The following is a 26,461-nucleotide window of genomic DNA, read 5'->3' as shown; positions in this document are numbered from 1 at the left end:
ATTAGGAGTGCTTGGATGACATGCATCAGTCTGCAGCTCTCATGTGGGGTGATTTCTTAAGCCAAGTTTCTTGGCTCACCATTTGTGCAAATGCAGCCTGTTTCCTTATTTCCAACCCCTCCTCACGCAAACATGGAGCTAACTCAGCTCATGTTGGTGACATGAATTTTGCAGCAGCAAAGCAACCTTGCTGTGAAAGCTTTTGTGTCTGATTACCATGAGCCACTCCCTCTCTGGTCTTCCTCATCTTCCCCACAGTGCTGTGAGCATACAACGCCTAAGAAAGCTGCCCTGCCTAATCGGAGCAAGAGCCGTTTAGTCCAGCAACAGCCTGCCAAATACTTTTGGGGATAAAAAACCCCCAACGGCCTTTCATTACTGCTTGTTACTAGAATAGTGGAACCTCGGTGTTAGAACGTAATCAGTTCCGGAAGACCGTTCGACTTCCAAAACATTCGAAAACCGAGGAGCAATGGGCAGTCAGCAAAATCCATTGAGAAAAAAGAAAAACACGGAGCAGAAGCCGTTCTGAGCTGCGTTCAAAAATGGAAGCAATTACTTCTGGGTTTTTGGCTTCCAGCTTCCGAAACATTCAGCTTCTGAGATACTCAAAAACCAAGGTTCCACTGTATCTGTAATTCAGAGATATACTTCCTTTGAATGTGTAGATTCCATGGAGCCACCATGATGAACATCCATGGCTCAACTCAGTTCTTTTTCCTGGGGGGACACTGGGGTACGAATACCCTTAAACATTTTGTGAATCTGAGTTTGGCGTCATTGAGGGGCAGTATTTCAATATGAGTAGGAAAATGAGAGTACCCCTTTTTAAAGAAAAAAAGCACTGGCTCAACTGATCCTCCACAAATTGGTCAAATATTTTTGAGGCTAGCTAAGCTACTGCCCAAATTCCCATAAGAAGCTATGGGTTGTTTGGAGCACAGAGCTAACACAAGGGTGGGTACCCTGTGACCTTCCAGATGTTGATGGACTTCTGCTTCCATCAATCTCCAGCCAGCATGGTCAATGGTCAGGGATGATGGGAGCTGTGCTCCAGAAACATCTCCTCATCTCACTGCTGAACTAAGGAGAGCAGTGCCTTTTTTTTAACAGGCAAAATAAAGGTATCAATTACAGGGCAAGGGTTTCTGAATCACAAAGCACTCTTCCTGCATTATATTTTATTAATATATATTTATATATATATTGAAGGTTTTTCTCACCTGTATAATCTGGAAAGCAGATAGTCAATGCAGATTTCTTAATCTTCTCTTCAAAGATGTCCTTCTTGTTGAGGAAAAGAATGATGGAGGTATCTGTGAACCACTTGTTGTTACAGATGCTATCGAAGAGCTTCAGTGACTCATGCATGCGGTTCTGCAACACAAAGGAGATGGCAAGTCAGGCAAGAGCTTTACTACCACCTTCAATGTGTAGGGAAGCATCTAAATTTAATAATAAAGGGTGGGGTAATAACACAAAAGGAAGCAGACAACAGTGGATGTAATAAATCAATGTATACATACTGGGAAATGTGTATACATACATAAAGAGATGCAATCCCTATAGATCTGAAGTACAGTTAGTAGCACTGTAGCAGTTTTTACTTTTACAGAGCTGTCGATTTTGCATAGCACATCTTTTTTTTTTTTTACAAGATTCCAGCTCAGCTAAATTTCATCATGCACCATGCATGTATGGCAAGTGGCGGCGGTGTAAACAACTCCTGCCCTTAAAAGGTCAGAGATCGAAACCGAAGTGCGGGTCATGCAGATTTTCTAGAACATTCTTTGTTAAAATGCTGATCATTTCATTGGGGTGTGTGTATGGGACACGTATTTGGTCAATACATTAACCAAGGACTGGTAAGATCCTTGAATTAATTGAGAGTTGAAAGCAGACCATAAGGCGACATCTTTTTGGCAGTGACCTTGCCGTGAGCTTTGGTCTTAGTAGCTTGTTATTTCGTTTAGTACTGACATTCTCCAGTTGATGCTTTTTAGTGTGAGTCTTTATTTGTTTAATTTTTTGGAAGATGGTTTGATCGAAAGCAGATCACAATAAAACGAAAATAAATGAAACTGAACTGAAGGAGAAAAAGAGAGCGGTGAAGGAAGAAAGGCAGAAGATAGAATACTTAAGAACAACCAAAACACTGATCAGCAGAGAACCTTGCTGATGTTAAATCATGCCTTTAAGAAAAAAAGATTAGATTTGGGTTTTGGGAAGGGTCTTTTTTTTTGGCAAGGCCACAATAACAAATGCACAAATAAAAGGAAGGCAGCTTTTTAGTTGGAATTCATGCAACAAATAATAATTATAATGAAGTGAAACAAAAGATGTAAAATAAAAATTGCCGCATTGGTTAAGAAGTTGCAGGGTTTGGTGTATACCGAAAGAGCTCACAGCAAAGTCAGCCTGTTAGCATCCCGTTCCTCCAGCTGCTTTCAACTCTTTATTTTTTCTCGGTTCAAGAGAAGCTTCATACCTGCCAAATTTGGAGGGTCTCTCAATATCTCATTATTTTGGCCTTTGTTTGGTTAGAAAAGATCAGACGGCCGAGGAAAAGTGGTGATGGCGTAGAGGCCTGCTGGAGTTTGGTGCGAGAGCTGTGCCGCCTCTCCCGGCCGGAAACGGAATAGCAGAGAGAAGCAGCCGCGACGGAGGTCGAAGCCAACCCAAAGAGCCAAGGGGTTATCAAAAGGCAAAGCAGGTTACAGAACAGAGAGCTTTCCTGTTTGACATCGGCAGCAGCTCCTCAAAGTGTGGCAGTTCCCCGCCGCAAACGACTGGTACAAATTATAACCGACAAAAGAAAGAGGATAGACATAAATGTGTTCCGGATAGCTAATGGAAGTGCCTTTGGAATAGCAGGAATGTAACTGACTCCCCACCCAACCCGAAAAGATTGCATAGTATCACTTGACCGGCCGTCCCCAATTTGTTTCCCTTCAGACCCGCCGGCTGGAGCTGACAAAAGTCCAAATGGTGGTGATGGCTGGGGTGGGGTGGGGGAGAGATGCAGTCCAAAAGGGCTGTGCTGCCTGAGATGGATGGAAGTTATTGTTCGAAATGTGCAGAGAGTACCAGGTTGGGGAACGCTGGGCTAAACTGTGGTTTCTTAGTTGCAGTCACCAAGGCATTGGTTTCCAAACTGTGCTCCAGGGAGTCAAGAGTTCCTTGGAAGCTTTCCAGGGGTTCCTCAATGAGAAGATGGCCAGCAATGCTGAACAAAATTCTCTGACAGACATCTTGCTTACCCATCCAATGGATAGCTTTGTAGGAATACAGGTCAGGATGGACCGATAAGCTGACTGTCACATGTGTCCATTCTGTCATGTCCATTCTGTCCTGTTTTCCCAGCAATCTGCAAATTAATATTTTTTAAAAAATAAAATATCCATACAGAAGCTCATATTTAGAAAGGCATTTTAATATGAATTTCTGTATATATTTTTTTAAAAAGGTATTCTAAAATATGTATTTTGAAAAGCATTTTGGCATTATTTTAAGCAGAGAACTCTTATCATAAAATTCAAAGAGCTGCAAAATCTAAGGATAATGACATTCAGATCTGTGTACTAGTCCGGGAAGATTAGGAAAGTTCACTTTGCAAGGCGGACCAAAGGAAATTCTTCTCCAGCCCTAGTCCTGGGTGCATTCTAAGGTTTACTCTCTGTTCAAGAAGAGCAACGGTGAGGTCCAGGAGGCATAGCCTGTGCCCCATGTGAACTGTTTGTGCTACAACATATCCCAGAAATCCACTCCAACATAATCTCTGACATGTTTCAATGTGGAATGTGGGTTCTCTGAAGTTGCTACACAGGCAAGGCATTAATTTGCTCCTCTCAGGTACTCATTTCCACATTCTCCAGTTCTCCACAATTCCACATCAGTTTGAGATTTTATTTTTAAAGTCTTCATGAAAATTAATTACTATTTTAGTGCGAATTTCCTACTGATTTACACATTTTTGTAAATAATGTTACTTTATATGCTCATTTTTGCAAAGCAGTTTTCTTGAATATAATGCATTTTTGGGTGTTATTTTCACTAATACATATATGGCACACTTTATTTATAGTGTATGCATTTTAGACTCATTACTCGGTAGAAGAGCTGCAGTGCAATATTCAGAGGAGAGAGAATTTCGAGGAATGCCTGTGTTTTGGTTCACATATTGTTTTGCAATGTGCAAATTCTGTAGGCCCGCCTTTAAATGAGAAATGAATCAAATTTCTCCCCCATCCCTCATTATCGGGTGAGCCTGCCTTGTTGCCACATCTATGGCCACTAGCCACTCTATCTACTCCCACATCTATCTGCAGCCACAGTCAAGGATCAGTTTGGGATCCCTGAAATATACACCACATACTTCTGCAGGGTCCAATTTGATAGACTTGCTTCCTGCTGCTATGACTCCCTGGGTCATTGCAACTACTGGTGTAAAGGGCCCAGGTGTCATCATTACACACCGATTACTAGTACCCACTTCCAATACCCCCAGCCTTGCTTTAACAGGTACAAAATATTTTCTTGAAATTCAAGAATGATTCTTGTGAATCATGTGAGATGTGCTAGGTCCCCTTTGCCATTTAGATAGACAGATCAGAATGAACATTAACGCTGGCACAGTGTTTTCAGTGCTGTCACAAATACGACTTCTAAGTATGTGGCTAGATGTCTATGTGCTCTTATATATGTGAATGACATCTGTTTATGTGCATATGGATGTATTGCTGCTTGCATTCTTAATTTTTGTACTTGCACAATAACAATAATAAGAATAATGTAAAGCTAAAACTCAGCAGCGAGACTGGATCATTGTATCTGCATGAAAACAGAAGAACCAAATGCTCAAGGAAATATTTCAACATCTTGCCTGCAGGGAAGGAAAGAGCAAGGACAACACCCATTGAAACATACTACAGGTGGAATTCTGGGTTGTACAGCAGATGCAGCACTACAAAGGATGCCCCTTAATAGAGCTCAGTCAGGTCATTTAGTGCGGAACTAGAAACTTGAGAGAATCGTGTCTTTTCCAGGGAGAAGAAGAGATGAGGAGATGTCTGATCTCTCACACCAACATTGCATCTTCCCATGTAAGGGCTGCAGCACCAATATGTGGTCATTGTTTCTGGCATCAACCCTGAGGATAGGCAGTGGGTGGCGTCAGCCTATTTTCAGACACTTATACTTCTAGGTGTTTTGGGTGTGCTGAATAAGTCCAGGTTAATCCCCACCCCCATCTTTATGTGAAAGTATGCTATGTGCAGTTTTGTGCAGCGCCCCCCCCTTTAAACTAGTGTGAAATCTCAGTTGTTGAATTTAGGCAAATCCAGTGGGAATCTAGTTTGCCTAAATTTTTTCTGCAGTAAAATCCACTGCCACCATAGTTTCCAAGAGCAATATTTCTTGGGTTTTCTTTAGTCTTTCCCAAAGAGTGATGTGGTTGCTTAGTCCAAGGAAATTGCCTGTCTAATATATTTTGCTGTCTGAGGTAGAGCACAAATTATTTCCCATACCCATTCCATGAGACCAACTGGACTGGCAGTTAAATGTTCCTTTAGCACAGGTCCACCACACATGAGGGGAGCAGAGCCTGCTGTTCTGTTCTTCAACAAGCCACCCCTACTGCCAGCCTCACAGAATATGTCACCTGAGGTGCCTCCCTCAGTCTGCCTGATGGTAGGGTTGTTCCTTCCACAAAATGTTGAGCTCAGTGCTATCCCAGTGGATTCCCATCCCTTAGTGACCACAGACATCTTTGGATATATATATATGGTTGCCTGAACACTCCATAATCTGATTTTACACCCCACACCTGACACCTGCAGCTGAAGGGAGGAATTTTAAGACACTGCAAGACAGCCATTACAATTACCTGGCCCAGTCCATAAGATACCCCTACTATATTATCCAGCAGCTCTATTTGAGGCTGTCCTGGACCAAGTTGCCCAATGGACCACATCAAAAAGCTGGAACAAGTACTAAAGGCAACAGCTAATACAAACAGGGGTCTGAAATCCTTTCATGGTAGAATTACCCCAATGTTCTTTTGTTTGGCAGGGATGGGAAAATCCACTGTTTTCTTAACTGGATGAATCCCAAGCTTATTGGTTTTCCTGTAAGCTGTACCAAGAATGCATATTCTACATAAGCAAAAATACAAGCAAGTCTCATTACAAGTGTATTAGAGATGTTGATGCCCTTTGCCAAGTTCCAAAACAAGTACTGGGGGAAAAAACACCTTAAAATGGTTATTTCAACTGATCCTGTTAAATGGAGGAAAGAAGAGAGTTGAAGATGGTAAAGCACAATATACTTATAGTATGTTGGAATTGCCACCCCTCAGAGAAGAAATATTTGTGTTGTGTTCATGATGGTATCTTAGTGTGGACCAAATGCAGGCATCTTTAAGGTAGAGTTCATAAGTCATTGATGGGTCCATGCTCCTTGTTCCCCACCATTTGGCAAAGTCATGAATGTCAAGTCTACAATGACATTAGAAGCACCTTCATTTTTGTTCCAGTTGGAAACCATAACATTCCTGTAACGGTAACAATACTTACTGTTGTTTTAGTTTTGCTGCCATATTAAAATTAGAAAAAGAATCAGAAGAGGTTAAAACAGAGGTGTGAGTACAGATTATTAAATATAAGCATTTTCTACTGCAATCACAGTGCCTGCATATGACGGGTAGGGGTTGAGAGAGCTCCCCCCGCCCAGTCTTTCAAATACGCCATTCAGCAAGACTGATTATAGAGTGCGCCACCCAAGTGCCCGCATCCTGTTTTGATACTGTTTGAGACACCTATTTCTTATAGCTAAGGAAGGCCGCAAAGACACCAGCTGACAGGTGAAGAAAGAGCAACGCCATGGTCCCCCATGCAGCTTAGTTACGCGAATGCAGACTGGACAAAAGACAAGCACGCACAGAAACCACTACCAGGGAAATCATTCGCAGGTCCTTGCAACGGTACAAATCCTGCTCGCAGTGAAAGTGCATCATGCAGTTCAGAGATGAAGATAAGAGGATTCTCAGAACAGATTGTTGTAAGCAGTGGAGACTGGGCCATGAGAGTGAATGGGGCATGGCCCCACCACCATCATTCTGCCCTCAGCCAGCCTTCCTATTTGCAACCAATGGAACTGCCTGTCAACATCCTCCTCCTCCTTAATCTTGGTGTTGCCCTGGTAGAACACAGCAGGGAGGAGGAGAGGGGCACAACTAGAATGCGTTGGCTCTGCCTGCCATTGGTTCTGGATCCACCTAGTGCTACCTTCCCTGCCTACTGCCATACCAATGGGCACTAGTAATGCTCAATATGTCTTGAACATGGAAACTGAGCAGAGGGACCCAGGCTAATTACCCTCTGTGTTAACGTGGTGGTAGCTTGATCTCTGCTCCTCTTTAGCACTGAAGATGGCCAGAAGGTAACATTGCAGATAGCAGAGTTCCATCTGGACCTGTAAATCCCTTTAAAAGCAGAGGAGGAATAAGAGTGGGGGCAGCATTGGAGGACACATCCTACAGTGGTAAGGTGGGTGGGTCGTGAGTCTGATTTGCTCCAAGCCCTGCACTTCCCTAGAGGTGGCCCTGCCACAGTGCCTGGGACAGTTTATGTGGAATATACTTCCAATCAGAAGCACAGTTCTATCCCTCCTCCTGCAGTTGTGTGTGTCTGCAAGCATAAGAACATCAGAGGATCCCTGGATCTTGACCAAATCAGCATCCTGTTCTGGCAGCGGCCAACCGGCTATCTTCACTGGAAGCCCACAAGAAAAACAAGAGGGTAACAGCACTCTCCCACCTGCGATTCCATATGTCTATTTTCACTTTCTGTATTCCATACTTATTTATAGTTCAAGTGAGCTGTAGTTCAAAGGGGATAAAAAATGCAAGGCGAATGTGGGAACAATGCCTCTTCTAAACTGCTTATGAATGTAGCAGCAACCGTGAAGTAGTGTGGAGGAAGAGCTGAATCACAGAAGGACTCCTTGCTATCCTTGCCAGCTGAGCACATGATGAGCTAACCTTTGCTGCAAGCATCACTAGGCAATTCATTCCCTCCTCTTTTTCCTGATGTATTCATTTTGAACGGCTTCAAACCATTAAAAAAAAAACAACCCAGATTACTTTTAAGAGAATAAAACCTCTGCCCTCTGATCTTCCCCACATTCTAAAGAGGTGGCAGAACCTTGATTCCAATTCTGCTAGAAGCTGTGGTTGAAGTCAACTTGTACAAAAGCAGCACTGATCACTTGTTTTTAAATCTCCCATGGTCCTCTTCAGGCATTTGCTGTGAATGCACAAACAGGACTGTGGGCTAAACACTCAAGGCCCACACCCCTGTTCCCACTGGAGACTTCCCCCAATTCAGCAAGAAGGTGTGAAGGAGGGCCATAGCTCAGCGGCAAAAGCTATTCCCCCACGTAGAATGCATTTCTGCATGTTATGCCCACTAATATATGATTATATATGCAGTTTATCCTAACATATACAGTTGTACCTTGGTTCTCAAACAGAATGTGTTCCGGGAGTCTGTTCAATTCCTGGAACCGTTCGAAAACCAAGGTGTGGCTTCCAATTGGCTGCAGTAGCGTCCGACAGCCAATCGGAAGCTGTGGAAGCCGCACTGGATGTTCGGCTTCTGAAAACCGTTCCAGAACCAGAACACTCACTTCTGGGTTTCGATTGTTCGGGAGGTGATTTGTTCAGGAGCCAAGGTGTTTGAGTTCCAAGGTATGCCTGTACATTTATGGATGAAGAACCATATTGCAAAATTTGGAATACTGCAAATTTTGAAGGACAGCTTTGTTTCGGTTTGCATATTGTTTCAGAAAGTGTGCATTTGGTACGTTTGCTTTTAAATGTGAACTGAATCAAAATTCTCCCCTATCCTTAGTTCAGACATAACACTCAAACACGGCAAGTAATATACATTTAAGGTCAAGACTACAAAGCTGCAATCACATTACATATATTTTTGATACGTTCTTTGCTTAGTGTCTTCTCATGGGAGCTAAACCTCAGCTAGGGCTGCTCCTCGCCCCCTGTGCTCTCCATTTACAGTATAGTTTTCCTCTTTTAAGCATTTTGAAACACTGCTGTAAAATTCTTGCAACCATCAGACAAAATAAGAGTTTTCACTGCTTCAGAGATAAGCTTTCTCTCTACCTTTTATGTTCTATTTCATGATTTGGCACCAAAAAGACCCAAGAAAACATCTCTTACGCACGGGACACAATTCCAGACATAGACAAAAGCTTGTTCCTCATGAGCAATCATGAAATATGATCTCTTGCCAAATGCATAGCAAACCAGCAAATGAACAACTTCTCAGCCTCCTCTTCAAACTATTGGGAACATCCCTTTTGCTCATGTGCACCTAGCCCCGGCCCTGCCTTGTCATTTGTTTTTAAAGTGGGAAAGTGATTGCATGGATCCACACAATAACCAAAGAACAGGCATCATCAGAACTTCTGAGTAAAAATGTCACTTGCTCACATTCAGCCTCCATTTCTTAGGCCTGTCCTTTTCTAACTCTCTTCTGGTTTGTTGTCATGCTATAAGTCCTCTGGGTCAGGAGCCCATATCCACCCCCTCTTTTGTTTCAAAGGGAGACCCTTCTGCACCAGGGGCACTTGGCTTGGGGTAGCCCAAGAGAAAGGGGAACAAATTTTGTGGTCAAATTCTGGACCAAGTGAAAGTGTGCAAGTTACCTGTGCTAACGCCATCCTGTGGAATGGAAGACTTAAATCCAGCTGTTGGTGGTAGAATGGGGTCTCCATAGCATTTAAGAGTCAAAGGAAGACATGTGAGTAATAAAGTATATCTGTTAGATCCTTTTGGTCTCAGAACTGAGGACGGTTTGTGAGATGACCTTGGAACAAATGCAGTAAGTAGAAAAGCAAGGCTATCTCAGGGAACTCTTCCGCCCAGAGAATACTCACCGTAGTTTCATCTTCATGGAGCACTTGGTCATACCCGCTCAGCGCGACACAGAAAATGATTGCTGTGACATCCTCAAAACAGTGGATCCATTTCTTACGTTCTGACCTCTGACCTCCAACATCAAACAGCCTGAGGAAGAAACACAACCCTTCATTATGCCCAGTATCCAAAGAATTGCATGGCTAGTCCCACAAGACCAAGCATCGTTCTCTGCTGGGCCAGAGCACAGGACTAGAACTGATGGTGGAAATTACAAGGGAGTTGTTGTTTTTTATAGATCAACCTAAGGAAATGGGCGTGGCCTCCAGAGAGTTCTAAGGGACGGGTAGAGAGGCTTGGAGGCTGCATTCAGCTCCTGGGCCTCAAGCTCCCCAGTCATTGCCAGCTAGTGGTCATTCCACACACATCAGTGCCATCTCCCATCACATTTTCTTTTGAGATTTCTTAGCAGTTAAGAAAAGTGACAGGAGAATGATACTAGAAAGTGTGAGCTAACAACCAACTTTTGTGTCAATAAACACCCCACCTGGACTTGCCCTTAGTCATTTTGATTTTGGAACTTTTTGTGTGTGAAGGTTAGTGCTGCTGTTTAATCTCATTTGCTTTTTAAAGCTTGATGGTTTCAGAGTTCTTTGATGCAATTGCTTGGCATGTTTCTACCTCATGTTCCATTTTCCATTCCTTTCCAATGTCTTTAGACAGGAAGCTACAAAGAACATGTATAAATAAATAAAGTTTCATGACGTTGTCATATTACACATTTATAGCATGAGCCCACATTTGTTAATTCAGGTTGGAATTTTCTTTGTCAATTTCTGCTCTGTGCTATGTTGCACGATTATGAAATGCAAGGGTTGTTGTCTGGCTTGAGCAGAAAGATTGTAATCCCACACAGCTGAAAGTTGCACAGTCATGACAATCTGTTTGCATTTTCACATCACACTAACCGGAAGTGGAGGTTTTTGAACGTGAAATGGGTTTCTACAATGCCAGTTGTTTTGACCCTGGTTCGAAGGATGTCTTGCTCTGTAGGCTGGTAGTCAGCACCTCCGATTCGATCTAAGCTGTCTAGGTAGCTGTAAAGTGGAAAACATTAAGGAAAAGCATAAGGATATATGAGTTATAAGGATAAAGTATGCTGTAATGTTTTTCATTGATGCTTAAGGAGAGAAAATTCTCTTTGGGAAAACATACTTCTAAATGTCATAAGTTATTTAAACAACAAAGAACAGAATTAAACCACATATAAATATACTGTGTGGGAGAAGGGGAGTGTTATTGTTTTTGTTTGTTGCTATATTACACCCTTTTTTGGTTTTATATTGTAAATTGTCCAGTGATCCTCGGATAAAGTGTGGTATAGAAAATGAATGAATGAATGAAATAAGCAGTGCTATTTTTCTAGAAAAAAAGATGCCAGAACTCATTCTCTTAGAATGGCAGTGGCACCCACCTGAGAAGTGCCAGAACTGAGTTTCCATGAGTTCCAGCTGAAAAAAGCCCTGCATGTTATACATTACTTTTGCAGTTGTTCAGAGAGATCCAACGAACATGTAGGTCTAGGCCATTTTTCCTCCACTGCCACCACTTCCTCTATTCAAGTCAACAGAGATCTCTTGCTTCCAGGGGAAAGTGGATGTATCCCCCCCCCTCCAACATTTCCCCATTCCAGTCTTTCCTGGGATATATGTTCCCTTCTCTACCTTGCTCCTATGATTCCTATGGTGCCAATCCCCAAGTGGTAAAGTATGGAAGGAAAACCTTTTTCAGTTCAAGGGCCGCATTCCTTTCTGAGGGCCACATGCCAGTGGTGGGTAGGGCCAGAGGCAAAAGTGGGTGGAGCAATGGATGTCAATTTTACCTTGGACTAGTTACTACACATGCTCATATATCCCCCATATTTTGTCCAGACAAGTAAGAGGCATTATCAGAACTCAAGGATGCATTGCAGCCTGGCAAGAACTCTGAGGACATGAAGCAGTGCCAATGGCGGGTTTGGTCTGGAAAGAGCTTCAAGGGCCAGATAAGAAGGTCTGGAGGGCCACATTCCTGTGGTAGTCTGGAGAACAGCTGCAGGTATAATTCTGAAATTTTGCAGGCTTTGTGCCCTCAGAGGGGAAAGGGTGAACATACCTGTAAATTGCATCAAAGTCTGGCTAGAAAATAAAACAGATTTCCTTTCTTTTCTGTTTTAAAAATCAAACTTTAAAGCTGCCCTGCACAAAACCCCATGATTCTATCTGCCTACAGATTGTACAGCTTAATCCACTGGAGGGCTATTATGCCTGCAAATTTGATCCACTTCTGTGAGAAAGGGGAAAAAGAGCTTTGTTTTTAACAGATCTAATTTGGTCCTGAATAATAAGTTGAACTGGAAATACAGAGTGACTCTGAAACCAATCGGGATGCTTCTGATACAAGTCCTCAACCCATATGCACAGCCTGAATGTATTGATCTTATCTTCTTAAATGTTTTGTATTGCAACAGAGTACCATTTTATGAGTCAGTCATTAGCAGGGTGAACAAGCGGAAAGCTCTATTGCAGTTTGCTGCTGAAGGCAAAATTACATCTCTTGGGGCACAGTAGGAAAGAGAGTGGCTGAGCTATAGGGAAAAAAGCAGGAAACCATATCAGGAAATGTCCTTCTGGACATCTTCACATGTTAGCATTCAGCCTAGCAGAAAGATTTTCCCCTTTCCATTTTTTCAGGCTGCACAGAGACATTATTTAAGTGAGTTGAAAGTGGTGTGGTAGAGGCACCACTGATAAATGAACACATGCATTTCTTCTCACCAACATCATCTCTGGCCAACAAAAGTTTCTGAAGCACTTTGGCCAGCTTGTGATAGGCTGGTGCCCTCCAGATGTTTTGGACTACTCCCAGCCCTAGCCGGTGTGGCAAAGGACATAGTAGACTAACTAGCTAACACCTATTTTCCAGAGATGACTGTGGCTTGAGGGTACATGCCCAGGGCAACAAGGATTCTCAGAGAATTTCATATATCATCAGCAGGGAAGATTCATAACCACTGGCATTATCATATGCCTCCTTATTATTTGCATGTGACCTCAGCTAGACTGCATTGCATGTAATTACTTTTTTTAAATTACAGAATGGCTTTTGAACCTATTAGACCTGCTGAAGATGACAGTTCTGTTAAGTAGCTGTTGGCATCTGGCTCATTCGACTGTCACATTGGGGCAGTTGTTGGGGCCCTAAGCCATTAAGTAGGCAGAATATTCATCCAAACCACCCTCCCTCCAAAAAGTATAGGCTAGTTTGGGACAGAAGAGTTCCTGCAACTGTATTACATTTTGGCTGTGAGTCCTGGAAGACCTGTTCCCTGCCTTTCAGGCCTTTTCCAGCCAGCCCGGAAGGGCAGGGCCCTGACTGCAGTGTCTACAATGACTGTTAGCAGCTCCCCAGGGTTTCATGTTGGAAGCCACCCAGAGTGGTTGTGGCAACCAGTCAGATAGGTGGGATACAAACAATAAAATTATTGTTGTCATTATTCATACAGAACCTTCTGCATACAAAGCAGCACAGTTCATCCCTACCGCTCTCCCAAACCGATTGAGGAAATGCCCAGATAAAAAAAAAAGGACAGTAAAGAGATTATGTTTTCACATTACAGAATCTAGTCCTTTAACCAATTGAGGTGACATTGTGACAGCCATTCTTTGCTCCCTAGCTAATCCTCAAGGCGGAGGCTGGTCCTTGGGCAACACTGATATATGGGCCATACCATTGAAATATATTAGAACCGTACTGAACTGCTTGCAACTTGAGAATATGTAAGCTTTTGAAAGTGATGAACCAAATGCATGTTGTACGAGACAACTGGGAGGATTTTATCCTAATGAGCATCTCAGCGGCTGCCTCAGATGAAAATTGAAGTTGATACAGTCGGATGATGCAGACCTGCTATTACCACAGGGGAACATCTGCAGTGTGGGCTCATAAGAGTTCAGTCTGCCAACCGTGCACTTAAGAATATAGGAAGAGCCCTTCTGCTGTTTCAGACCAAAACCCCATCTAGTCCAGTCTTCTGCTCTCACAGTGATGCCTCTGGGAAGCTCCCAAGTGGGACCTGAGGGCAGCAGCAGTTTCCCCACTTGCGATTCCCAGAAATTGGTATTCAGAGGCATGCTGCGTCCAGCAGTGGAAGCAGAATACAGCTAGTGTGCCAGTCTTATCCTCCACGAACCTGTCTAATCCACTTTTAGCACCCTCCAAGTTGGTGGCCATCGCTACATCTTGCTAGAGCGAGTTCCATAGCTTAACTGTGCTCAGAATGAACAAGTACTTTCCTTTGTCTGTCCTGAATCTTCCACCATTGAGCTTATTGGATGGTCTTGAATTCTGTTATAAGGAGAAAAACTTCTTGGCTGCAGTGCCCACAATCACCACTACCCCAACCTTCATGCGCACACAGACTCCTATGGGAACAGAGGTGTAGTGGTCCAGGTTGAGGGGACCCATTAATATTTCTTAAGCAGGGTCCCTGTCTCCAACATCCTAGAGATATCCAGTCACAGCATGAAAAGGGAGATTCTTAGCCACTGAGAGGAAGTCTCCTCACCCTTTGTGCTGACTGAATGAAAGCAGTTGAGTCAGTCATGGAGAAATGGCTCTTAGAGTCACTATTCAGTAGGTGCTTGGGAAGAACAATGAAGAGTTGTTGTTCTGTTTGCTCTAAAGCTAAGCATTTACAAGCATCAAAAACACCTGGTGCTTCAGTTTCACGAGACTGGTGTGCAGGTTCTATTATATACCATGACATTTCAATGAAAACAACTTAGGTCACTCCAAAAGAAGATACTGGAACCCTCAAAATCATTTGCCCACGTATGTGCACAGAAAACAGTATAGAGTTACTGAAAGACAACATATGGAGATCTGCACTGATCATGGCAATATATCCTAGATGACCCTTAGGGTCCCTTCCCACTCTACAATTCTATGATTCCAAAACACTTTTATTGTATAAGATTGTTGTACAATCTTAGAAGGGGCCCTGACTATGACTGCCATGAATTTGCACGTCTGAATTTGCCACTGTACTACTGGAATTTAACCATCTTTCTCAGCTTCTGAGCTTCTCCAGGGGTATCTGACTGGCTGCAGTCAAGAGAGGCAGCACACTAAGCTAAAAGCATTGCTCTGACTCAGCATCCCTTCAAAAAACTGAAAGGCAAAATGTACTCAACTCTAAAAGGACAATGAAAGCGCCGCTCCCAAGAAATCCAAATTGTGGGCCAGGAAAAGCAGAATTCTCTGAGCTGTGAAACCATTGTGGAAATTGATCTGATGTGCATAATTTTGCTTCTTTTGCATCATTTATTTTGGTTTTCATTAGCCATGGAGAGGAATGAGCATCATGAAGCAGAAGAGGCTGTGGGTTTTGAGGAGCCTGAATAGGCATTTACTTACAACAACTCAGGGAGGAGTTGCTGTGCCGCTCAAGTCCTGCTTCTGAGCTTCCCATTAGAGTACAGTGGCACCTCGGGTTACATACGCTTCAGGTTACATACGCTTCAGGTTACAGACTCTGCTAACCCAGAAATATTACCTCAGGTTAAGAACTTTGCTTCAGGATGAGAACAGAAATTGTGCTCCGGCGGCGTGGCGGCAGCAGGAGGCTCCATTATCTAAAGTGGTGCTTCAGGTTAAGAACAGTTCCAGGTTAAGAACGGCCCTCCGGAATGAATTAAGTACTTAACCCGAGGTACCACTGTACCTGGGTAGCTATTGTGAAAAAAAGACACAGGACCAGATGGTCTTTGACCAGATCCAGCAGGGCTCTTCTGATGATCTTAAAGTAGACCAGTACTATACACCCCAGTCCAAGAGTACGTTAGACTGTGACTGAGATGAGCTTTAAACTGGGGCCTTCTAGCTTTGCTGCTCATACTACTGTCATTTCACCCTCCCCCCTCACCTTCACCTTCACAACAACCTGTGACAGATAGATTAGGCTAGGCGCTTGCAGGAGCTTTGTGGCCTAGTTGAGATTCACGAGAGCTTGCCTTCCCCCAGACTGAGTGCAACACTCCAGCTCCTAGATTACACTGCCTTCTTTTTAGGCTTAAGAACTTTGGCCAACCTTGCAATATCTCAACCTCCATTCCTCCCTCCGGGTCACCCAGCCAGCTGGAGAGGCCCACTGTCAACGATTCTCTCTTTCTCAGCTACTGTTTTATCCTGGTTCACTGGAAAGGTTAAGCACGCAAGATCTCACTGGGGTACGGTCTGGTGTATGCCACCAGCCAGCTCTGGGCGGGCCTGACTTTGTGCCAGGATAGGACGACTTCTTGCAAGCTAGTGGCCTGCATGAATTAATTCCTGGCCTCAGTCCAGTTCAAAGCTGAAGGCTGTCTGTGCAGCACTTTATATGCAAACATACAGCGCTCACCATCAGACCTGCAGCTTGTCTCTCTGTTGGCAGATAAGCAGGGGCAGCGTGGCCAGAAGTATGACCTTGTACCCCTCCGCCATTTTCTTATTTGAAAAATAAAATAAAATAGGTGGAACCTGCCTGCCCTTTCCGTTGTGTATTGGACAGGCACTGTCTTTACCATCTTTTTGGCATCTACTAAAGACCTGTACTTCTATTGGACCCGAAACTATTCTCATAAATGAAAATTGTTTTAACTGGGTTTATATATGAAACTGTTTTACTGATGCTGGAACTCCGTGGACAGAGAAAGCATAACATTTATTTATTTAAGGATATTAATAGGTTGCTTTTCAGACAGAACTCTGAAAGTGGTTTATATGAAAGCAAAGACAATTTGATTGCTTTTGAAGAAGCTGTGAATAACTGGAGAGCTGGAGAGGACAATACGATATACGATACGATATACGATATCTTTATTGTCATTGTCCCATGCAGAACAATGAAATTGAAAAACTACATAAAACATTCAAAAACCCCTAAAAACTCTGAAACCCCATTTTAAAATACACTATACTATAGAGTGCACTATACTATACTAAAGGGTGCAGAAAGAGCGGTGACTAGAGAGGGGCCCCATAGGAAAGTTCTTTTTTCTTTTTCTTTCTTTTTTTGTTACACTATGTATAGTGATAATGCCATAAACACTAAGAGTGCCACAGAAATAAGTAACTAAAAGTGCAGACCTCACCATTTCTACTCAGAAAGTCCAACTGAATTCAATGGGGCTTACTCCCAGGAAAGTGGGGTTGAACAGCAGCCCAACTAACTAAAGTAAGGACAAAAAGTGCGTCATTGTGCAATCCTAACCATGTCTACTCATAAGTAAGTTCTACTGAATTCAATGGGGCTTACACCCTAGTAAAAGGGGTTAGAATTGCAGTCTTACACATCTTTCGCAAGATACATCATTTTTCCTCTTTTAAAAAATGAGATAATAACAGTGTGCTCTGATCTGAACCCAGAGTCAAGCCTTCTGGGAACCGCTCAAAAAAATGGCGTCCGGGTGGATTTTTGCTGAATCGGCAAAATGTCTGGGAAAACCCGGACGTATGGCAAGTTAGGCTAAGAAAAGCCCCCCAAATGAATGTGTGGTATTTTTTTTTGGGGGGGGGGGAGATGTCCCCCCCCCCCAAAGTATCAACAACCTAAACAACTTTTGGGAATATGGCAACCCTAGTCAAGCCTCCATGTTCTCAGTGAAGCCATGGCGTTGTTCCATGTCAAGCCTCTAGGGGGCTCTCTGTGTATGGGATGAACAGACCAGCCTATTCCTAGCCCACTTCAGTTTTGCATAAGTTCATTCAAAAGCTGCTCTGTTCTGTTTCCATGCCAGTTTTTTTTTAACTGCACGGAAATTTGCATTATATTCACATGCTTGTATGCATTTTACCCTGAATGCACATTTTTGTACACATTCTGAAATACACATTTTTAGATGCAGGCAGGCCTTTTTGTGACTCAAGAACAGTACTGTAAAATTAGGAGTGGGCAACAGTGTTTGAATCTGTTGTCTGGGAAGTTCAAATTTGCTTAGTTCACTTAAAAACGCAGGCTGAAAACACTCCTCAAGCATCCACACTGTGTCTATGCAGAAACAAAGCAAGCAAGCAGACCAGGAAAAAAAGACCCTGTTGAAGGAAGAAGCCACTATGACAGGGTGCGACCAGGAGTTATTAATGGGACATACAGATAAAATAAACACTCATGTCTCCCTACCTGTCTAATCCTCTCCTCCTCAGAAAGTAGGGAAGGGGGGGGGGGAACCGTCAGTATCTGTTTCCTTCTGTTTCTTAATTTCAGTTCCCCACATTTCCGTAACAGTTTGTGATTTTAATTTTTTTTTTAAAGCAAAATCCTCCTCTACATTTCAGTATGAAATTCTCCTCATATACACACATTTTTGCGTTACAAACTTGCCTAACACGCACACTTCTGCAAGCAACTTCCCCTCATAGAATCTATTTTTGTATGCTATTTTCACGAATACATGTATTTTATGCATGCTTTCGTATACACATTTTTGTACACGTAACTTGGCTGCAGAAGTGCACTGCAAAACTCAGGAGTGCAAATTTAATTTCAGTTCACATATTCTTTCTGAATGTGCAAATTATGTAGGTTTGCCTTTATATGAAAAAATGAATCAAATCCCCCCCCCCATCCCTAATTATTGGATAAGATTGCCTTGTAGCCATATTGACAGCCATCAGCCCTGTTCTGTGCCCACATCTGCATCTGAAGATTAGCTTGAGAACCCATGAACCAGATCATTTGCATACATATCCTTGTATAGCGCCAATGTGGCTTAGTGGCTAGTGTTGGACTAGGACCTGGAAGACCAGGGCTCCAATCCCCACTTGGCCATGTAACTCACTGAGTGACCTCTGGGTCAGCCACTGCCTCTCAGTTGAGCCTACCTCACAGGGGTGTTGTGGCGATTACATGAGGAGGATGGGGAAAACCCTGTGCGCCACCTTGAGCTCCCTGAGGGAAAAGGTGGGATTGAAATGCAGTAAATAAAATATTGTGTATTTCACAATATTCAATTTGAAAGTTGGGAAAAACTGTGAAAAGTTGATATAAAATTCACAGATTGCATACTATTAAGAGAGAATTTCATGAAAATGATGTATAGATGGTATGTCACACCAGTGAAAAAGGCAAAGATGTTTAGGAAAGAAAATAACAGATGTTGGAGATGTAAGGAAAAGGAAGGAACATTTTATCATATGTGGTGGGAATGCAAATGCATTAAAAATTATTGGGAAATGATATACAATGAATTGAAATTTTTTTAAAAAATGAATTTTGTTAAACACCCTGAATCCTTTTTTGTTAGGTATCTCAAATCAAGAGCTACCAAAAGAAAAATGGACATTATTTATGTATTCTACAACAGCGGTAAGAATCTTGATTGCACAATACTGGAAGATGGAAGAAATACCATCAAAGGAACAATGGAAGAAAAACGGATGAACTATGCAGAATTGGCCAAGCTAACAAACAAACTATGAGAGAAGGACAAATATATACTGCATATATATATATATATATATATATATATATATATATATATATATATATACAGTAAATAAAATATGCCATTTTGTACACGTAACTTGGCTGGAAAACTGCATTTCAACATTTAGAGAAGTGTGAATTTCGATGGATGGCTGCATTTTGGTTTGCGTATGTTTTAGAAAGTACAAATTTGTAGGTTCGCCTTTAAATGCACACTGAACTGAATTTATCCCAACTCTATTCCTTATCCAGCCTTCCCTGTGCTTTTGCTCTCCACTTTAGTTCACTTTTTTCCCATTTTTATTTTTTACGGTTCCCATCTTCCTTTGCCTAGCAGAAACAAACTCCCCTAGCAACCAACTATCTGAAAATGGCATTTATTTCCTTTATGGCAGACTTGCGCTTGTTAGCTGGTCTCTGCTGAATAAAATGCTTTAATGGGCCTCTGTGAATGAGAGCCAGAGAGAGGGAAGGAGCAAAGAGGGGCAAGGACAACAGCCTCATTGGGTATTCCCAGGTTGTAAAGGGAAAAAGAGAATAGGCTTGTCCAGCAGGCCTGGCACAGCCAGCGCTTCTGTAAATGCCGCTTTGGAGCGCTGAGGACTGCATACAAATGATGGAGTCTCAAAGGCCTGAGGATGGCAGGATCAGGGATGATATGTCTGCAGGAGTGCAGGAAGGGAGGTCAGAATGCCAGGCTCATATGCAAGCATTGAATTGTGAGCAAGGAGGGCCGAACGGCATCGCTCTGTATGTAGGGTTGCCATACTTCAAAAAGCAAAATTCCTGACACCTGCGAAGTTGTTGAGCTTTATTTAGGAAGATCCAAAAATTGTTGAGCTTTTTACAGGAAGCCACCAAGTTGGCTTCCGGCTGCTTTTTCCATCCCATTGCCATATATACAGGTTTTCCCTGACATTTTGCCACTTTGGCAGAATTTGCGACTTTGGCAAAATTCAACCCTGGTGCAATTTTTACACCTGAAAATAAGGAATTTTCCTGATGTATGGCAAGACTCTGTATGTAGTTCAACAACATCTGGACGTCCACAGGCTTCCCACTCGGGCAGATTCCTGCCTGTCTCAATAACTCCCAAAACAGGAACAGGGACCCTTTTTCAGCCATACTTGGCAACCTTCTGAGGGACACAGGCCAGAGATGGGTTGGCCGGGGCAAAAGCATGGAGAACCAAGAATGTGAATTGTACCTGTGCACAGTAGGCTAGTTTCTAGACACACTCACCCACCTCTCACTATCCACCATCCATGATCCAAGCAGGATCAGAGTTCAAAATCACATTAAGACAGCGCAAAAAAAAAATTCCCCTCAAAGAAAGGTGCAATACAACACTGCTGGTGAGGGGGAAAGAGGCCTGGAGGTTTGCATTTGGGCCTTGTGTTCCCCATGTTTCTCCCAAAATTGGCAGACCAAATCCTCCCCAAAGAGAACAGATAATACTTTACAAAGGAAGGGTTGGTAGCCATGTTCACTGCAGAGCTTACGTGAGTGCAGATGGAGACAACTTTAACAAATAAGGTAGGCTTTATGTGTATTGATTATCCATTCAGTCTCTGGCAGAGGAAGGTGCATGTGCTCTTATGGGGAGTGTCTGTGGCCAGTGATGATAAAGAGAGATGGCTGTCCATGAATGCATCTTCTTCCTGATGCTGCCAATGCACAAAAACATACGCGTATGTTCTCTCACTATCTATAGCATCTCTGATCTAAGTCGGAGGAAGCAGTCAAAGGACTTACCCATCTTACCGATCTTAAATGGACTCACTCATTCTGACCTCCCCCTGCCAAAGATCCTTGAAGTTGGAAGTCACTGTCTTGATATACCTCAGGGAGGCGGCTTTCAAGGTATCTGGACCACACACCTGGCTGGACTTGGAGATCACCAGGTCATCACCCTTCTCACAGCCCCTCAGATCTCTGAGATGTGGCATGTGGTGCAGACCTACATTCAGCGAAGGGTCAGAATTGGAGCAAACTCATAAATTCATGAATTTGGCAAGGGCTAGAAATAACAACAAGTAGCTTCCTCGTGAGGTCAGCCTGGTGATGGCTCACTGTGGGGTGGGCCAGAAATTCCCTACCATTGGTGAAAGGAATTGCATTTCTTTTTAAGTTAAATTGCCATCTATGCATACAAATTTGCATATGCAAAAGTTGTGCAAATCTGTGTCTGCTTTTTGTTGATTCCCTCCCCCCCCCTTTTTTGGTGATGTGTTCAAGGGGGCAACCTACCTTTGTCAGCCTCCCCTTCCATGGATTATTGCAGCCCCCTTTAAAGGTCACTGAATATTTACTTATTTAATTTCCATGCTGCCCTTCATCCGAGGATCACAGGGCGGTTTACAATATAAAATCACAAAAACATACATCATAGTAACAAACGAAGACAAAACCTCACAGTTTAAGTGGTTCAAAAGACTGTTTAATTTGCCGAAAACTTGGGAGAAGAGAAATGTTTTGGCCAGTCGCCTAAAAATATGTAGCGAAGGTGCCAGGCGAGCCTCCCTGGAGAGAGCATTGCACAAGCGGGGAATAAGTCTGTGCTGAGCATTCCTGCAGGATTTCAAAAGGGGTCTTTCCTGGCCCTATGCAGAGAGGTAAGGGATTGAACCTGGGATCTTCTGCGTGCAAAGCACTTGCTCTGCCTCTGAGCTGCATTCCCTTCTCCTAACAAAGTGCTTAACAAATCCAATCATTTGCTGTTGTGCCACTGCTGATGTTTCCTGTGGGTGACGTATCGTATAGCTGGCCAAACTCCTGAATCTTTCCTCCCCTTTTTTCGTGTACAGCTGTGCCAAATTATGATTACTGATACCTAAATGCACAGGATCTCACACTTTACTCTGTGGCACTTTCACAAAGTTACATCTGATGGAATTGCAGTTGCCAGCAAAAGCGCACGCCAGCTCTGCTCAGCAAAATATTGGATAAAATTAATTTTTTAGACACCACGCTGGTTGCTACTTCCAATGTGCAAAAGCATATTTGCCAAGTGAGAGCTTGAAGTTTGAAATGAGTTCCCATCTCGTATGCCATGAGGCATCATACTCTTCCCAGCAGGGCCAGCCTAGGGCGTTTTGCAGCTGGAGGCAGAACAGAAACTGCCACCTCCTCCTCCTCCTTTTCCCGAGGCAACTGGAAACACCCTGGAGACGCCCTGGCATGCTAAAGCAGTGGGGTAGAAAAAGGGAGTCTGGAGAGGAGCAAGGAACAGTGATGGGGGTCCGGAAAAGAACAGAAGGCAGCGAGTGGGGTGCTCCTGCACTCCTTGGGTCTGCTGCCCCACCCAGCTGTTCCCAGGCTGCCACCTGAAGCAACTGCCTCACTAAGGTCTCCTGGCTGTGCTTATTTTTTTTAATAGAAAAAAAGATGTCGGTACTCATCATGAAGTTGTTACACTAATTGCCACACTTTTGGGGGGGGGGAGGTGCTGGTACTATGTACCTCTAGAAAAAAAGCACTGCCTCCTGGGCAGGTAGCCTTGCCTCCCAGCCACTTATGGGTAAGATGATAAGGGACATCACTTGTCCATCTAGACAGATATGGTCCACACAGGCCAGCTGAGATTCTTGGGCAGAAGTTACCAGCAATGGCCCATGAGTTGGGGTGGTGATGGAGTGGCAGTCCTGTGCTCACCAAGATGAGGATGGGACAAGACAGTGGCCAAGTCAGAGGAACTCCGGGTTGGCTATGATGGCCCCGCAGGTATGTATGTACCTGCCAGACCCCCACCACAGCCAACTCAGAGCTCTCCTGACCTCACCATAGGCATGTGCCTGCAGAGCACCTGGAGCTCTCCTGACCTTATCACTGTTCCGTCCCACCCTATTGCTGCCCCAGTGAAGGGCAGCACTTTTGCCACTGGGAAGGCACTGCTGCTGCTCTGCCCCTTCATGGGCCACTGCTGGAAGTTGCTGCTTCCAACAGTCCTGCTGTTTCGAACTCTTTAAATGAAAAGGCCTTAAAATGGGTGCAAAGCTTGTGGAAAGCTATCACCTCTCCTTGAGACCTATGGGGTACTCACTACTGAGCAGAGTCGTTGAGCTGATATTCTCGGGACCGGTTGAAGCATTCTTGGAGGCCAGAGTCTGCCCAAAGTCTCATCATTGCTGAAAGGAGTTCTGGAGAGAAGGGCTCTGTGTCCTCCATCCGACTGACAACGTCACAAACCATCTTTGCATCAGCCTGGAGAGAAAGAGAGAAGAAGTGTGACGTGTCATATTTGCACAGTGTTGAAGAGAATCCACAGGAAGGAAGCATGCAAAAGGCAGAAAAACATTCAATTTCTTAAACCCTTCATTTTTCCTACAAAACTCATTTGTTTTAGTTTCATGTAGTTAGAAAGGCACTCATTATCTGAAGAATTACCACCAGGTTTTGTCACTCCCGTTCATTTCCCACTGATACTCATGTGAGTCTCTGGTGACCCACCAATTGTGAATTTGGAAGCAAGTACAGAATTTCACACCTGTTGTTTTGCATTAGAAATGAAGTTTCTAGTCCTTAAGGATATAAAAATAGGCACAGAAGGGTGTGTGAGCAATGCCTTGTGAGATTTAAAAATGGCCTGGGGAGACTAGAGAGACCTTCTGAGGTTTCAGTGTAGCATCAGTGCCCTGCATAACTCTGTGCCCTTCTACCCAAGCCCAACAGATGTGGGATACATTGGACCAAGTGAGGAAATACATGCAAATTTGCTGACGTTTCACAATTGATGATGATGATGGTGGTGTCAACTGCAGCCCAAATAAGGTTGTTCCCTTAATGTGGACAGCATTATCGATGAGCATATGTTGCTTCACCTCTGCCAGGAGAACAAAGGAGGAATTGATAGTGCCTGTTGTATGCATACTTAAACTCTGTAATAATAATACCATAACAACCAATCACCCATTTACTGAACCCTCATCCTGATTTGCTTGCACCGAGTTTGCAGGGAGATTAGACAATGTAGCAAGGATTATTCCCCACTCCCCACTGTGTTTCCCCACCACTTTCCTTGTTGCAAGAAGTCTGATTTTGCAGGGCAAGCAGGTTTGCGGTGCAAGAACTCCAATCAATTATAATGGTGCAAACTAAATTTGCATGTATGCGACTGAATCTTACCCCCAGATAGCAACAATCTGGAAGTTCTCTACATGAACTTTTCTTATCCATCAGATATCTGGCTGCTAATATACATAATCAGAATATTCATTCTCTCTCTCTCTCTCTCCTCCCCCCATCTTCCTTCTTCTGTTTTCTACCTTTGAAGCATGACTGCAGCTTTTCCGTTTCTGGCAAGACCTTCACACAGTGCTGTAGCTCTGCTGAGGAAGCTGTTTGCTAGAATGCATCAATTTGCTTTCTTCAAACTGCAGAAACACACTGTTGGAAGGGGCAGGTGCTTGTTCGCCAGCAATGGGTTGGGTGCACATGCCTCTCAAGCCAAGCAGTGACACGGTGTAATTTATTGCGGCGCTACTATAATTTGGGGGAACTGCATGCCAAGGAAAATACGATGGCAATTGATGACAATGATCCTGTGGTCAGGAGTTGGCAATGTAAGGCCCCACAGCCTGTGTCTTGGTTGCCAAAGCTTTCCCATACAATGACTTAAAAGGAGGATGAGCCATTGCAGAGAAGCAATGCAGGTCTGAGGCGAGCCTGGTTGTGCCAGATAGGCTGCCTACCTATACTCTAGTCCGGAGATTCCCAAACTCTCCCTGCCCCAGATCACTTGCTGAGGGTTGAGGAGGTCTGCTTAATGATTTTTCTGTTTGTTGTAACAATTGTAATGAGCTGCGCTAGATGCTGTATAGCTTTTCAAAATGATGTCATTTTAAAAATAGAATTTTAACTTGTAAGCAAAAGAGATATACACAATAAATTAATTTCTTCTTCTTCTTCTTTTTTTAAAAGAGAGCCTTACAAAACAACTTTGCAGCCAGGAAGAGAACTGTATGGCTTTTAACTGGATGAAGATTCAACTCATGGGCAGGCAAACTAAGGCCCAGGGGCCGGATCCAGCCCAATCGCCTTCTCAATCCAGCCTGTGGATGGTCCAGGAATCAGCGTGTTTTTACATGAGTAGAATGTGTCTTTTTATTTAAAATGCGCCTCTGGGTTATTTGTGGGGCCTGCCTGGTGTTTTTACATGAGTAGAATGTGTGCTTTTATTTAAAATACATCTCTGGGTTATTTGAGGGGCATAGGAATTCATTCATTTCCCCCCCCCCCAAAAAAAATTATATAGACTGGCTCCCCACAAGGTCCGAGGGACAGTGAACTGGTCCCCTGCTGAAAACGTTTGCTGACCCCTGATTCAACTCCTTCATTATAGGCTCCCCTTAACTTTGCTGGCAATCTTCTCCACTCCTCCTATCAGTTCCTCTTTAACTTCTGGACAGACACTCCCCCCCCCACAACACACACACACACACACACACACACACAACACACTAACCCCCCACACGCTAATTAAGATTAAGCATGCTTAGTAGCCATGGAATGCCCAGTGTCAGTCGGAAAAGAGAACTGGAAAACGGAGAGTTGACATGCAAACAGAAAGGGAACTGCTTGGAGGAGCACGTAGCTGGCTGGCTGGAAACCAGGAGCACTCTTGTTAGGAAGTGAGGATACACTGCAACATTTTGTCGCAGGTCACGCTTGAATGCTAGCAGGTCTCTATAAGCAAAATAGAATCACAGAACTGTAGAGTTCGAAGGGACTCCAAGGACCATTTAGCCCAACTCCTTGCAATGCAGGAAAATCTCCAAGGAAGGAGAGTCCACCACCTTCCGAGGGAGTTTCTTTCACTGTCAAAGTGAAAACCTCTTCTTAATTGTAATTTGAATCCTCTGGTTTGGGTCCTACCCTCTGGAGCAGCAGAAAACAAGCTTGCTCCATCCCCTATGTGACAATCCTTTAGATATTTGAAGATGGCTATCATATCACCTATCAGTCTCTCCTTCTTCAGTCTAAACATACCCAGCTTCCTCAGCTGTTCCTCATAAGGCTTG

At 43.6% G+C, this 26,461-nt stretch overlaps 1 protein-coding gene across 2 annotated transcripts in view; it reads right to left on the bottom strand.

Annotated features, from left to right (window-relative positions):
• The window catches only part of GNAO1 (G protein subunit alpha o1), a 165,897-nt gene that overhangs the window by 23,315 nt on the left and 116,121 nt on the right, over positions 1-26,461 (bottom strand). Inside the window, exons 4-7 of one of the 2 annotated variants that reach the window (XM_083452722.1) lie at positions 23,485-23,645; positions 10,906-11,034; positions 9,958-10,087; positions 1,224-1,377 (exon numbers count right to left, since the gene is read on the bottom strand). In XM_083452722.1, the coding sequence (XP_083308848.1) occupies positions 1,224-1,377; positions 9,958-10,087; positions 10,906-11,034; positions 23,485-23,645 (574 nt within the window). The remainder of the gene's footprint in view (positions 1-1,223; positions 1,378-9,957; positions 10,088-10,905; positions 11,035-23,484; positions 23,646-26,461) is intronic. The other variant, XM_083452723.1, reaches the window with a different exon arrangement.

Source organism: Podarcis tiliguerta (genome assembly GCF_965153285.1).
Source record: "Podarcis tiliguerta genome assembly, chromosome: 8".
Taxonomy (NCBI): domain Eukaryota; kingdom Metazoa; phylum Chordata; class Lepidosauria; order Squamata; family Lacertidae; genus Podarcis; species Podarcis tiliguerta.
Note: the sequence above shows the minus strand (reverse complement) of the source record. Positions and strands in the feature narration are given on the sequence as shown.